This window comes from Microtus ochrogaster, chromosome 10 (assembly GCF_000317375.1).
Source record: "Microtus ochrogaster isolate Prairie Vole_2 chromosome 10, MicOch1.0, whole genome shotgun sequence".
In the NCBI taxonomy this organism is placed as follows: Eukaryota; Metazoa; Chordata; class Mammalia; order Rodentia; family Cricetidae; genus Microtus; species Microtus ochrogaster.
In genome coordinates this window covers 84,879,638-84,894,676 of record NC_022016.1, presented here as the reverse complement: position 1 = coordinate 84,894,676, position 15,039 = coordinate 84,879,638, and the positions used below count along the sequence as shown (strand labels likewise).

General features: G+C 53.3%; 2 protein-coding genes across 7 annotated transcripts in view; one reads left to right on the top strand and one right to left on the bottom strand.

The window, feature by feature from the left end:
* Positions 1-6,935, top strand: part of Mthfr (methylenetetrahydrofolate reductase) — a 14,590-nt gene extending 7,655 nt beyond the window's left edge. For all 6 annotated transcript variants that reach the window (XM_013348622.2, XM_026782053.1, XM_005353736.3 and 3 more), the window contains exons 5-12: positions 1,684-1,877; positions 2,461-2,711; positions 2,954-3,088; positions 3,189-3,369; positions 3,596-3,778; positions 4,632-4,733; positions 5,808-5,927; positions 6,171-6,935. In XM_013348622.2, coding sequence (XP_013204076.1) covers positions 1,684-1,877; positions 2,461-2,711; positions 2,954-3,088; positions 3,189-3,369; positions 3,596-3,778; positions 4,632-4,733; positions 5,808-5,927; positions 6,171-6,386 — 1,382 coding nt within the window. In that variant the 3' untranslated portion in view covers positions 6,387-6,935. The remainder of the gene's footprint in view (positions 1-1,683; positions 1,878-2,460; positions 2,712-2,953; positions 3,089-3,188; positions 3,370-3,595; positions 3,779-4,631; positions 4,734-5,807; positions 5,928-6,170) is intronic.
* C10H1orf167 (chromosome 10 C1orf167 homolog) overlaps positions 6,833-15,039 on the bottom strand; it is a 13,837-nt gene continuing 5,630 nt past the window's right edge. Inside the window, 11 exon segments of the mRNA XM_026782298.1 lie at positions 6,833-7,018; positions 7,487-7,492; positions 7,494-7,665; positions 7,823-7,953; positions 8,220-8,311; positions 9,921-10,012; positions 11,689-11,844; positions 13,266-13,412; positions 14,189-14,279; positions 14,282-14,333; positions 14,400-14,586. Of these exon segments, the coding sequence (XP_026638099.1) occupies positions 6,833-7,018; positions 7,487-7,492; positions 7,494-7,665; positions 7,823-7,953; positions 8,220-8,311; positions 9,921-10,012; positions 11,689-11,844; positions 13,266-13,412; positions 14,189-14,279; positions 14,282-14,333; positions 14,400-14,586 (1,312 nt within the window).

Below are 15,039 nucleotides of genomic sequence, written 5' to 3'. Positions count from 1 at the left end.
GCCACCATTGCCCGGCTCAGGATTTCTTTCTTTTTTTCTTTTGCTTTGATTTTTTGAGACAGAGTTTCTCTATGTAACCTTGGCTGTCCTGGAACTCATTCCATAGACCAACCTAGTCTCAAACTCACAGAGATACATCCTCCTGAGTGCTGGGACCAAAGGTGCACACCACTACCGCCCGGCTAAAGGACAACTCTTAGGAACTTGTTCTCTCCTACATTGTGAGATCTGGGGATTGAACTCAGGTCATCAAGCTTGCTTGAAAGTGCCTCTACTCACTGAGCAATCTTGCCAGCCCTACAGGAAGTTTTTTGTGGGATTGAAACTGATGTGTATTCTGCCTTCAGAAGAGGATGGCAAGCAGGGCATGCAACCAAGTGAATTCTTTCTGTGATCTTTGGACACTGGAAAGTAGTTATTATAGTCTGTCCTTTGTTTGTTTTTTAAATATATTTGTTTAATATGGTGTTTAATGTTATGTGTACGTGCACCATGTGTGCACAGTGTCCATAGAGGTCAAAAGGTTTTGAGCCATGATAGAGGTGCTGGGGGAAAACCCCAGGTCCTCTTCAAAAGCAGTAAGCACTCTTAACTGCTGTGCCATCTCTCTAGTCCCTCTGTCCATTTCTTGAAGCAAAATGTCACTTTCTTAAATTCTTATTTATATAATATGCATTTTTAAATGATTTTTATATGTGTGTTTGCCCTTCCTGCATGTATGTCTGTGCACTGTGTGCATGCCTGGTGCCCACAGAGGCTAGAAAAGGGTCCTCTAAAAGGGCAGCCAGTGCTTCTAACTTAACTACAGGACCATCTCACCAGCTCCCACAATAGAATTCTTAGCCTTTCAATATCCTGACTCAGAGGGATTTTAGTGCCGTGTATACTTTTTTAATTTTTTTTAATTTTTATTTTGAGACAGGGCTTCTCTGTAGCTTTGGAGTCTGTCCTAGAACTCACTTTGTAGACCAGGCTTGCCTCAAACTCACAGAGATTCGCCTGCCTCTGCCTCCCAAGTGCTGGGATTAAAGGTGTGCCATTGCCTAACTTCATACTTTTTTTTAATTAAAAAAAAAAATGTTAGGACTGGGTGCAGAGGCAGTTAGTCTCTTTGAATTCAGGATCAGCTTGATCTGCAGAATTCCAAGCCAGTTAAAGCTACATAGCTACATAGAGAGACCCTGTGTCAAAGAAACAAACCCCCCTTTACCCCCATCTCTGTTACTCAGAGGAACTAGAGCTGAAGCTCAGTAGTTGAATGCTGTCTAACATGCATAAGATGTTGGGTTCAATACCCAAGCCAAAACAAAATAAAACATGAACCAACGCCTTCTGTCCAATGCTCCAGTGAGTTAAAAGTCTGGCTCCCTGGCTCCCTAAAAACAGTCCAGTTAGTGTTACTATTGAATGTGGCATTCGGTCTATGGCTACAAAGTGCGGGCCTAATTTGCCTGAGTGAGGCAGGAGAGTGTCGCATTTGGAACAGTCTGCCCCTCTCCTGGAGGCTCATCTATAGGCTCTGTGGCACAGCCGTGGCTTGGGCAACCACAATTCAGCTGTCCACACTGCTACTGGGGGGCACGCATGCAAAGCTTGGGCTGAGGACTGTGCCAGGCCCCAGACACTCTGGTGTCTTCACTTCTCGAGCAGGTAGGCTGAGGTCAGTCTCCTCTCTATTGGTAGGTTACCCCAAAGGCCACCCTGAGGCCAAGAGCTTTGAGGATGACCTGAAGCACTTGAAGGAGAAAGTGTCTGCAGGTGCTGACTTCATCATCACCCAGCTCTTCTTTGAGGCCGACACTTTCTTCAGTTTTGTGAAGGCCTGCACAGAAATAGGCATCTCCTGCCCCATCCTGCCGGGGATCTTCCCTATACAGGTGAGAGGCTCAGGAGGGCCTGGTTCCCCCACTCCAGGGCACTGTCCTGGCCGGGGCTCAGGGCTCCGGGTCATGTGAAGTCCTTCTTCAGTCGCACTCGATGCCCACCAGGTGTTGTCCACATGCTGCATTTGGTCACGTCAGTTGTCACCCCTAAGACACAATGGGGTGTATAAAGGGCTTATGCTTTGGCCTGCTGACAGATGTCCTTGAAAGTAATTATGACTCTCATCAGAAATTTTGGTTAAGCTGACCCTGATGGTATACACTTGTAATCCCAGCATTCTGGAGATGGGATCTGTAATTTAAACCTTAAAGTTTGGCAGATGACTGGCCAGTGAGCTTTGGGAATAGCTGAATTAGGTGACCACTGTTGGGCCCAGGGGCTGGCTGATGGCAAGAATGCTGCAGGCAGCTCCCAGAGTCTACAAAAGAGGGAGAAAGCAAGGCAGGCCAAGCATCGCTCCGGATTACCACCTGGCTTCCCCAGGTCTCTGTGTGAAACTAATTCCCCAGAGACTAGAAAGGGAATAAGCTGGAAAACAGGCTAGAGATGGCCCCACACCTCTTGTGTCTCGGACAGGGCTACACCTCCCTTCGGCAGCTTGTAAAACTGTCCAAGCTGGAGGTACCACAGAAGATCAAGGATGTAATTGAGCCAATCAAAGATAACGATGCTGCCATCCGCAACTATGGCATTGAGCTGGCTGTGAACTTGTGCCGGGAGCTGCTGGACAGTGGCTTGGTGCCGGGCCTCCACTTCTATACCCTCAATCGTGAGGTGGCTACCACGGAGGTGCTAAAGCAACTGGGCATGTGGACTGAGGATCCCAGGTGAGAAGTGGAATCTGGAGGAATATTCCAGGGGAGGCAGAGCAGCAATGGTGCAAAGTAACCCTACAGTGGCAAGGAGGTGCGTAAGTGCGACAGCTAGCAGGTCACTGGGTTCCACCCTCCACCTCAGAGGGCTTCCACGTGTAGTGGAGGCTCAGAGTGAGGCTGAGTGACCAGGTTTGGTGACTTCTTCTAGCTCACTCCACTTAATCTCTTGGCTTTTACCCCTTCCTTCTCTCCAGACGTCCCCTGCCCTGGGCTGTCAGTGCAAATCCCAAGCGGCGGGAGGAATATGTGCGTCCCATCTTCTGGGCCTCCAGACCAAAAAGCTATATCTACCGTACACAGGACTGGGACGAGTTTCCTAATGGCCGCTGGTGAGGGCAACAGCCACTCCTTGCTAAAAACCGCTGGTGCCTGGAGGGTGTTGGGGGTGGGGCTCACAGGAGAGCGCCCTGACCCCAACACTCTTGCCAGGGGTAATTCCTCCTCGCCAGCCTTTGGGGAGCTGAAGGACTACTACCTCTTCTACCTGAAGAGCAAGTCCCCCAGGGAGGAGCTGCTGAAGATGTGGGGTGAGGAGCTCACCAGCGAGAAAAGCGTTTTCGAAGTCTTTGAACATTACCTCTCAGGAGAGCCAAACCAGCATGGCTATATAGTAAGTGGGGTGGGACAGAGTAACCAGGGTCCCCACCCCAATCTTGTCAGCCTTGGGCTGTTTCCTCACCTATGGGTGTGCACCTCAGCGGAGGGAAGGGATAAGAAGTCCCACTGAGGAGCCCGTGGAGGCTAGACAGACTGGGTCTCCACTGTGACTGTGCAGGAGCGAGAAAACCCAGGCCCAGACCCACAGGTGCCCTAGCTCAGCTTACCTTGCCCTGCAGGTAACCTGCCTGCCCTGGAACGATGACCCCCTGGCAGCGGAAACCAGTCTGATGAAAGAGGAGCTGCTACGGGTCAACAGGTTGGGCATCCTCACCATCAACTCTCAGCCCAACATTAATGGGAAGCCGTCCTCGGACCCTGTTGTGGGCTGGGGCCCCAGTGGGGGCTATGTCTTCCAGAAGGTATGCTACTCTTCCTGACCAGTGCTTAGGGCGCCCCAGAAACTACAATAGAGCCCTGGCCTTTCCCTCCTGGGCCCTGCAACAAAGTAGCAGATCACCTGGGTTTACCAGTTCGCTGTGCAAAATGGAGGAGGGGGCATTTTATGTTTTGGGGACAAAATATAATAAAGCATATGAAGTGTTCTCCCTGGAGGAAGAACAAGGAAACAGCTCTCGGAGCTCTGGCTGCTAACAAGATCAACACTTTAATCCCAGGCCTGCCAGGCCTAAGTGACACTCCACAGCATTGCCTGAGCCTTGGACTCAGAAGACCTGGGTTTAGATGCCAGCTCTGCTGTCTCCCTTGATGCAGCCCCAAACCTGGCTTCCTCCTCTGGGCAAAAGTACCCACCTTACAGTATTCTGAACATTCTAGAAAATGAAGGGAAAGAGGCATCTGCAGACAGAAGTGCCTTGCCCAGCCTTTGGTGGCATTGTCACCCAATAGATGGGGAGGCTAGCCTGTGCCAGCCTCCTCCCTGAGCCCAAGCTTGTCAGAGTGGCTCTCTTCAGCCCCTCACACCTTTATCCAACGGCTGGTACCTTGGGACCACTCCAGACAGAGAAGCCTCTTTCCTTATGCGCTCACCCAGACTCCACAGTTCATCCTGGTCCACAGTGACACCTCTAATCCCAGAGCCTCAGTGACCTACACTCGTATGAATGGGGTCCTACACTTGGAGGAGGATAGCATCTGGCTGATGCAATAGGCAGATCTAGTCAGATGCAGAGGTCGCCTGGAGCAGGGTGAGGAAAGAAGGAAGAGAAGCTGGCAAGGAGCCTGGCTTGATGTGATGGGTGTCTTCTCCCTCAGGCCTACTTAGAGTTCTTCACCTCCCCTGAGACCGTGGAGGCCCTTCTGCAGGTGCTGAAGAAGTACGAGCTCCGGGTCAACTACCACATCGTGGATGTGCAGGTAAGCCAGCACCCAGCTTAGATGGCGGCAGGGCTTGAGAAGACCCATGTTTATCCTGACAGTCCCCAGATGCTCAGGCCAGGCTTACTGTACAAGGGGACCAGATGGAGGCAGGCCTCCTGAAAGAACTCCCAGGCTGGGAGGTAGATGAATATATGCAATAACAAGTCCGTGTAGGCAGGTAAGGCAGGTTCAACATGGGATGCTACAGGATCCTGAGGAGGGTTGTCACACTTGAGAGGTCCAGGGTTTCTAGAAGGGATCCTGTGTGAGCTGAGTCTGTGTGCACATACACTCACCTGGGGGCCAAAGAAAGATGTCCCGTGTCCTCCTCTATCACTGTCTGCTTTAATCCCTTTAAACAGCATCTCTCACTGAAGCTAGAGCTGTGTTGACAGCATGGGCCTCTGCAGTCCTCTCTCTACCCCATGCAGGCACACACAGAGCCATGCCCGGCTGCTCACATGATACCGGGGCTAAGCTTGTGCAACAAGTGCTCTTACTCATTGAGGTACGTCCCCAGACCCTTGCCTGAATCTTTTTAAGGACAAAGAATAAACAAAGGGCAAAGGGCATGCTGGGGAAAGGGCAGAAGGCAAGGCTCTGGCTGCACTGCCTTGGAGAAAGTGCAAGTAGGACATGGCAGTGTCGCACCAGGACCAGGAGCTCTGATGTCCTGCCTGAGGCCTGGAGACTATCCAAAAACAAGGGAGCCTTTTCCCCAGTGGCAGAGTGCCTTGCCTCTGTTTCTTTTTACAAAGATCACAGCAGGCAACTATGAGGGTGGCAAGGACCAGGGAACATTGTCAGAGGCCCATGTGGCCCAGGAAGAAAGCAGGACTGCTGTTGTAGGCCTGGGTGAGAAGCAGCAGCAAAGCCAGCTGTGGCAGAACACGTCTGTAACCCCAGCATCTGGGAAGGGTTCAAGGCCAGCCTGGATTATAAGCACAGGAGGGGATCAGGGAAAGGAGAGTAGCCCAGGATGCCTCTAAGTCTCTGGTTTAAGTAGAGGGCAATACAGGCTGGGTGAGGTCGCCAGCAGTGGGGCTGCAGTCGCCTTGCCTCTGTTCCCAGGGGAAGAACATCACTAATGCCCCCGAGCTGCAGCCCAATGCCGTTACATGGGGCATCTTCCCTGGTCGAGAGATCATCCAGCCTACTGTGGTGGATCCCATTAGCTTCATGTTCTGGAAGGTGAGTGGGTGGGAGGGTGTGTCCCTGGCTACCTTGAGAGCCCTGGGCAGACAGTAGTCTGAAACACGCACCCTAGGACCTGTAAACTTGGCCTGGGAGGCTGCAAGTTAGCACTTATTTCTGGGCCAGCTGGAGCGGTACTGCCTTGCTCTTCCCTGGGTGGCCCTCAGGGAGACAGCGGGAACCAGGACCTGGGTGTGGTAGCCCTGTTGACCCTGCACACGTGTCTGTGTCCTCATGTAGGATGAGGCCTTTGCCCTGTGGATTGAGCAGTGGGGCAAACTGTATGAGGAGGAGTCCCCGTCCCGCATGATCATCCAGTACATCCATGACAATTATTTCCTGGTCAACCTGGTGGACAACGAGTTCCTGCTGGACAACTGCCTGTGGCAGGTGGTGGAAGACACATTTGAGCTGCTCAACAGGCATGCCACAGAGGGAGACGCACAGACGCCATAAGCCTCCTGGAGCCCCTTCATCTTACCACACATGACAGCAACAGCTAGACTGGCCGGAAGCCGCCAGGCTCTGACTGGATCTGAAATGCCCCATTTAGGAGGCTCGTGCTCTCTGCTCAAGCCCATGAGATGAGATGCGATTCATTAAGCAAGGCCCAGCTATGTTCCTTCTGAGTGGGCATTCCCGCCAGCTGCCGTCTTCTATGTTCGGCCTAACCTAGAAGCTGTCCCTGGCCCTCCTCTCCAGTCAGCCCTCAGGCCTCGCTGCCTGGGATAGTGACTGGCAGGTACAAATGGCTGCCCCTGAGGCCTGGCTCCCGGCCTGCTGGTCCTGTTTGAGTCAGGGATGGGGAGGAAGCTGTCCATAGAGCAACTTAGATAGAGCAGGGATTCCCTCTCCCTTTGTCCCCTAGACCCAGATGACAACAGTGGAGAAGGGATGTTCTTTTATTGTGCCCCCAGAGCTCTGGGAGCTGAGCCTCCAGCTGTGGGCCTGGCCCAGTTCTGTTTGTTTCTCGGGCGGCGTAGCTCACAGCACAGCTGCTGCTGGGCCCTGCTCTGCTCCACACCTGCTATGTCTGGTTCTGCTCGTGGGCTCTTGGCTACCAGGCGTCGGTACCACTTTCCAAAGGCCTGCAAGCAGGGAGGGACAAGAAAGGACATGTGTCTCGGCTCCCTCCAGGGCCTGACTGGGCCTGTCAGACTGACACCTGAGCCATGTTCTTTGTATCTCAACCAGAGGCTTTTTCCTCTGCCCTCACAGCCGGGTATCTCAGCCCAAACATACAGGCTCTGGATAGACTGCACTTGTGGCCTGGGAAGCTGTGCCCAGTGACCTGCAAATGACCCAGGCCTGCATGGGTAGCCAGTGCCACCAACAGCCTGGTCTCAGGTTGAGTGACTGACACTGGGCTGGGCTTACGGCCACCAGTAAGGGCTCTGATAACCACTGTGCTCTGTAACCATTGATCAGCTTACTGAATGAGGAAACTCGGGGTGCTGAGCAGGGACAGCCCCTCCCCTCTCCCTGGCTCAGCCCAAAGGTGACACTGTTTGGAAGACTGGCTAGGCGAGGTGAGGTAGAGCCACCTGGGAAAGGACCCAGCTCTCTTCCTGCTGGAGTAACCGCTGAGCCACCTGCAGCTGAAGGACCCTTTTCCGCCATGTCCTCCAGGCCTGGTCCAGGTGCCACTGTCTGAGCTACAGAGAGAGTTGACAGAAAAGACTCTTTGCCGTCCTGGCAGCCATAGCCCTTGTACTTCTGCCGCCCCAGGGAGAAAGGAAAGCGTCAAAGGGGCCTCCTGACAATGCTAGCAGACAAGGACTCCTGACTTTAGTCCAGAGACCACAGCAAGATACAGGTTTGTCTGGAGTTGGCCAAGGGATGGGATGAATGAGAGAAGCTGCTCCCAGGGCCTCTGCAGGATGGAGCGGAACTAAGCCCACCTACCAGGGTCCGAGACAGCTGCTCCGCCCAGTAAACATCTACCCAGAGCTGCCATGCCCTTGCCAGGCACCTGGCCCGCTGCGAAGCCTGGATCCACCGACGACACTGTCGGTGCCTGTTCCTGCAGGCCAAGGACAACACAACCCTACAAGGTGAAAAGCAAGTCCCCGGGGGTCATCCTGCTGGGGTCACCCAGTTCCACCCCTCCTCCATGATGTCACATGCACAGTTGCTCCTGCCCTAGCCACCTTTGAGGAGCCTCGCCTTGGCCCTGGAGGGCCCTGGTCTCAGAGCTGCAGCGTTTGCCTAGTCCTGTAGGGGGCTGTGCCCACGCAGGCAGTGGCAGCCAGAACTGGAAGGCTAGGCAGAGAGGCTGCTCTGTGTCACCTGGAGAGGAGAATTGCGTCGAGAGGATAAGCCTTGGTTTGGGGGAGCAGTGGCCACCCTCAGGTACCCAGGTTGGAGGATGGCCCAAGGAACTAGGGGGGTAGAAGAGAATCACCCAACAGCTGTGAACCGGGGAGGCCTGAGGGCTGAGACCCCAGACTCAGCTTCTTACTATGAGCACAGGATGTGGTCTTCTGTGTGCCTCTACCAGGCTGCCATGCCAGGCTGGGCAGCACACTCGGTCTAACAGGCATCCAGCAGCCGTGGGTCTGAGGAACAGTGGGGAAGCAAGGATCAGATGCCTTGAACCTGCTGATCAGGAGGGATTCCTGCCTGACCCCTGCCAGAACAGACTCCCACTTGTATGTATAGCAGGGTGTCTCACCTGTCACCTGGGAGTCCCAAGACCCACCAGAGGAGGCAAGCTGCTAGGACTTAGATGGCACTGCCACCTCTGGCCAGTCTCCCATCTGCTGAAGACATGTAAGCCGAGGCTGGTCCAGTAGTAGCTGCAGCTGTCCTGTGGTAGAGCTCAGGCCACCCCTGAGACCTAAGTTACGCTTCTGACTTAGGATACAGCTGAAGCCTTGCCTCTGAGATATGGCCTGCCACCGCAGGATGGCGCACCACCTGCACACGGTGCCAGATAAGGGCGACCTGGCCTTGGGGGGGGGGGGAGCGACAATAAAGAGCAAGACCTTGGCTGCCATTCTCAGTGTCTGCTTTGTTTCTAGATGCCCCAGTGTAGGAGAGGACAGTGTAAGGGAGATTGAAGGTTTGGTTTGGTTTAGTTTTTTGAGAGAAGGTTTCACTGTGGGATTGTCCTGAAACTCTGTAGACCTGGCTGGCCTCAAATTCATAGCTATCCCCCTTCCCTCTGCCTCCTGAGTGCTGGTATTAAAGTCATGTACCACCACCACCCAGCAAGAAGAGAAAAAAGTATGTATAATTTTAAAGGGTGGCAGTGTCCCCCGGAAATTCCAACTCAAGAGGCTGAGTTGAAGCAGCCCAACTATACAAGCTGGTTCTACAAAGCCCTGTAACATCTAGAAGGAAAGAAGCATGAGACCCCGTGATCTGTTGTTGCCTTAGGCCCATACCTGGGAGTTCTGAAACCCCGCATCACTATTGCAATTCTGTTTAAGAGGCAAAAGTCACTTTAGTGATTTCCTTAGACTCTCTAAAGTCAATTCCCTTCTTTCTAGCAATCTGAAGCAGGACTCTTGGTGATGCCAAGTTGTCATTAGGAACACTGTCTGGCCTGTCAGGATGGTGGGCTGGATCTCTCAGCTACATCTCCAGTCTACTGGCAATGCTGTTGCTTGCCCCTGGCACTTGTGATGCCCTCTTCACTCCTGCTAGTCCACAGCCTCTCATCATGTCAGAGCTACGGACTAAAACAAACAAAACCCTACTTTCTCCTGTATTTTCTGTAATGGATACATGGGTACATTTCATTTCTTCCAATAAAGTCAGATTGCCGCTCTCTCCATATATCCATCTTTTTAAAGACGTGTGTGTGTGTGTGTGTGTGTGTGTGTGTGTGTGTGTGTGTGTGTGTGAACATGCCAGTGCAAACCAGAACAGGGACTGAGTCATCAGATGCCCTGCTGGAGTGGAGCTTCACAGGGTTGTAAGATCCTGATGTGGGTGCTAGGAACCGAACTCAGGTCCTCTGGAGGAGCAGCTAGTGCTCTCTACCATGGAACCATCTCTCCAGCTGTAACTGCATTTTAGGCCTGGTGATGTGTGTGCTGAGTGTGGGAGGGGGCAGCAGCGCCTCGGTGCACATGCTGGAGGCCAGAGGACAACTCATGGAGTTATTATCTCCTTCCACCTTAACCTCAGGACCTCAGGTCTGAGGGTCAAATCAAGTCACTGGACTGGCATGGCAAGCACCTTTACCTGCCTAGCCACCTCCCTGACCCACAAACACCGTTTTGTTTGGTTTTTTATTTGTCTTTTTGAGATACAGAGTTTTATTCTGCATTCCTGGCTGGCTTCCAACTCAGAGATCTGTCTGCCTCTGCTGTCCTGATGCTGGGATTGAAGTCATATACCACTATGCCCAGCCACAAACACTTAAAAAAAAAAAAAACAGTGTCTGTTTCCTTAATAGACAAAGACCTCTTGTAACCAGATTTGCACAGGGCAGTCACTAGGAGGTTTACTGATGGGTCCTGCCTCCACCCTGTTGTCAGCCACTCAGAGCTGGGTCAGGTGGTGTCTGTAAGTCTGTTTGTCCCTGGAATCACAATCCCATCATGGGCAGAACCAGCTGATTTTAAGACTGGAGAAGTGACTCCCCACACAGTGCACACACACCTGGGCCCACCTCACCTGTATCAAAAAGTTTGGGGTGTCCATCAGTTTCAGGAGATGCCCTCTGCTGAATTTTATGCCCTGTGCCTGGCTCTGTCTCCAGTGAGTTGATCGCCACTGAACCCAGTATGTCCTAAGAAGACACAGAAGCTTCTGCCAGCAGTGGGTGACATCAGTGTGCTGGGCGTGACCCCAGACTGCTAGCTGCATCCAGACCTCTAGGACCCTGGAGAAGAAGGAGGTGCCCATTAGAGCCAGAGTTCTAGGGCTCTGCAAAAGGCAAATGCCCAGATCGGGGCACCTCTATTCTGGATAATCCATGAAATACGCATGTATGGTATTAGAAGTAGTTAGACTTGGCCGGGCAGTGGTGGCGTACGCCTTTAATCCCAGCACTCAGGAGGCAGAGGCAGGCGGATCTCTGTGAGTTCGAGACCAGCCTGGTCTACAAGACCTAGTTCCAGGACAGGCTCCAAAACCACAGAGAAACCCTGTCTCGAAAAAACAAAAAATAAACAAACAAAAAGAAGTAGGTAGACTGTCACACACATCAGGGGCACAGGGAGGACAGTCCTAACTGACACCTTATATTCTGTTCCCCTCCCCTGCCAGCGCATTGCCCATTTGCTGTCTTGAGCACATGGGCACACTTGGCAGGGCTGCAAGGCAAGGTGGTTAATGTCAGAAGCTTTTCCAAGGATGGGCCATACTAGAAAGTGACACAATTGGGACCCATGCCAAAGATCAAGATGCCTCTGCCCTCCTGCCACCCAGACACTCAGCCAGCACCACTCAGCCACCCACTGTGCCCCACCCTTACCAAACAAAACCTGACCTAGAAGCAACAGTGGGAGGCTGCCCTAGGGCCTTGGGCACTAACCTGGTTGTCAGTTGCTGTGCAGCCTGAGCTTGGTGGATGTGGCCTAGGTAGGACTTGTGTACCCACAGGACCCAGCACAGGGCCACCTGGACTGCGGTCAGGACTTGAACTCTCCTTCCTCCCTGTTGCGGGACCTCAGAGCACTGCCCCAGGGCGACTCTCCACACCACAAAAGGCTGCTGGGCCTGGGCCCTCCTCAGCTCTCTGTCAGTTCCACGCTGCTGAGGAAAGCTTCTCCAGCCTAGGACAGAGGCCTGGGCCACGCACCGATCCTGTGCCAGGGGCCCCGCTCTGCAGGCCTCCTGTGAGCTAGCAAGTGTGGCCCCCAGGCCTCTTCTCAGGTCGTCCTGGAAGGCTTGTCCTTGATGCTGGCCCTGGGACGCTTCTACGTCGCTCATGCGTTCACACCAGGCCTGGAAATAGCTGCAAGGGGGCAGGAGCGGGGCACAGGTCAGTTCTCGTTTATGTGTTGTGTTTATTCAAAGCGACAGCTGCAGACATGCCTGTTATCTCAGCGCTGAAGCAGGGGGATCTCTGGGGCTAGCCTGGGCTAGCTTGGGCTGGAAAAACCAAGGGCTGGGGATCTAACTCAATTGACCAACAAATTGTCTCAGTGGATGAGGGCATTTGCTGCCGACCCTGACAGCCCGAGTTAAATCCCCTGGAATCACATACATGATGGAGAAAATCGGACGTCCACACAAGAGCTGTGGCACATGCACAACCAATTAACTAGTTCATTAATTAAAACAAAACCGTATGTGGGGGCTGCGAGTGTGACTCTGAGCACAGCTCAGGGGCGGACTGGATGGAGCCTTAGCCCAGCATGCCAAGACCTTGGATTCTATGCCCAGAACTGAAGTTAATTAGTTACATACAATGTTCAAGTGTTGGGGCTATTTGTTGCTCAGCAAGGGCTGGGGGCCTCCTGGAGATGTGACTATAACTTAGCTGGGGTCAAACTCCTTTATGCTGAGCCAGAATCCTGGGAAGCCAGCCATCCCCTTTCCTCTCCCAGACAGGCTCCTCTCCCAGGCTGCTTGCAGCAAGCCCATTCCTTCATCCTAACTAGCATCATGGCCCTGAGAGCACCAGGACTCTGTCTTCCTGATCTCAGAGCGCAACTCCTGGAGGCCAGGCAAAGCAAAGGTGACAGGGACAAAGAGGGGGTGCTGTTCTGGCCTGGAGTTTGCCATGAACTACCTCATGGGATCCCAGTCACCCCTGTAGCATGTACAGTACTATCCCTGTTTTTTTAAAATATTTATTTATTTATTATGTATACAATATTCTGTCTGTGTGCATGTCTGCAGGGCAGAAGAGGGCACCAGACCTCTTTACAGATGGTTGTGAGCCACCATGTGGTTGCCAGGAATTGAACTCAGGACCTTTGGAAGAGCAGACAATGCTCTTAATCACTGAGCCATCACTCCAGCTCTACTATCCCTGTTTTACAGATAGCGGAACAGACACTCAGAGTACTTAGGTGACTTAAGATCTACACAGCACAGCAACTACATGGTGGCTCATAACTATCTGTAATGGGGTCTGGCGCCCTCTTCTGGCCTGCAGGCATACACACAGGCAGAACACTGTATACATAATAAACAAACAAACAAATCTTTATAGGGACTGGAGAGATGGCTCAGTGGTTAAGAGCACTGACTGCTCTTCCAGAGGACCTGAGTTCAATTCCCAGCAACCACATGGTGGCTCACAACCACCTGTAATGAGGTCTAGTACCCAGACCCCTGGGCTCTGAGATGGCTCTGGAATTCTGAGTGTCACTAAGGGACACTGGCCTTTTCCTCTTCCAGGATAGCCCCACCCATTCCTTGGCTCACTCTGCCAGGGCCACTGGCACCAGCCCCTGACCCAGATCCTGGACTCTTCTGCACTTGCCCATCACAGGCCTGAGGTTCTGAGCCCAGTGAGCAGCTAGCTCTCTCCCGGGCCGTTGACCTGCGGTCCAGTGGCTCCAGCTGAGGATACTGGGAAGGAAGGGGAGTGTTCACATTGAGCACAGCTGTTGGGCTAGCCTCTTCCCACCTCCCTCCTCCCCTCAGCAACAGGTATATCCCGGGCGGTCCTTTTCCAAGTTCTAATCAAAGAGAGGATGGGTTGCTGGGGATTAGAGGGGTCTAGGGCCCTGCCAAAGGACACGATGACAGGTGACAGGGCTAGAAAAGGATCCTCAACCTCCAGTGCCAAGTCCAGGGCTCAGCCATTGGAGTCAGCGCTGTAATTGTCCTCATTTTACAGATAGGGAAGCAGAGACACAGAGAAGTAACTTGCCCCAAATCACACAGCCAGAGGCACAAAGCAAGTGTTGGGACATAGGCAGTCCCTTCTCGAGCCCTGCCCTGTGAGAGCATCTGGAGAGAACTATAAGACAGTGTCTCGTTCCAGCTCCCGCTCTCACAGTGGGATAGGGCAGAAGGACAGAAGGACCGGAAAAGCGAAATGGCCCTGATTCTGGGGACCAAGCTGACTGGGATGCGGGCAGGGACCCTTCCTGAGATGCAGACTACACAGGCTGCACACTGGGATGCGGGCAGGGACCCTTCCTGAGATGCAGACTACACAGGCTGCTGCTGGGATGCGGGCAGGGACCCTTCCTGAGATGCAGACTACACAGGCTGCTGCTGGAAAGGCCAAGGCGAGATGGGGGGGGGTAGTGAGTGGGGGGGGAGCAGTCAGTCAGGAAGCAATGACATCACTGCACAGTGACCAACAGGGCTCTCCCTTCCTGGGGAGGGGTTCCTACCGCCTCTGGAGGGTACGCCTGTACCACCTCACTGCTCCCTGAGTCTGCTGGACCCGCACCTGCCAGGGAAGAGGGCACAGTCCCTCTTCTGTTGCCCGGCTGCCCACAGGACACCGACCAGGAAGCCTCCAGGAGGGTGGGGGCCCTGGAAAGCTGGGGATAAGGGGTGAGTCCTGGGTCCCCCAATCTCCACCCCACTCCAGCCCCTCACCTTCTCCAGTGACCCTCCTGATGTTCTGCAGCTGGGCCAAGCCTCCCCTCCCAGGCTGTTGTCCCATGGCTCCAGTGCTAACATGGTCTCCAGGCTGCTTGAGGGAGGGTCCGGACCCCAGACCCTCAAGCGCCACTGCTTCAGGAGGTACTGCAGAACCCGCTTCTGCATGCCCTGCAAAAAGGAGCTAAGGGAGAGGGGCAGGTGAGTCTCCGGGACTCTCAGCACCCATGACTGGGACAGGGTTGCTGTGAGAGGGCCCAGTGGGAAGGCCTTGGCCAGTTGAAGTGGATCACTCAGAGCTTCAAGAGATGATGTCATAGCTCAGCGGTGGAGCCCTTACTCAATATGGATGAACCTGGGGATCTGATGCCCGGCCCCATCAACACAAACAAGCACTCTAGTAATGGCCCAGCCCACTGCCCTCTAGTGGGGAACTCAGTTCAAAAGAAAACAAAAACCACAAACACTTTTTTCCCTAAAAACAAAGCAAAGCAAAGCGAAACAAAACAAAAAAGAAATAAACACAAGCTAGGCATGGTTGTTCACCATTATAACCCCACCACTCAGGAAGCTGAGGCAGGAGGATTGTCAAGAGTTTGTAGTCATCCTGAAATATGTGCCACCATGCTTGCTAGAA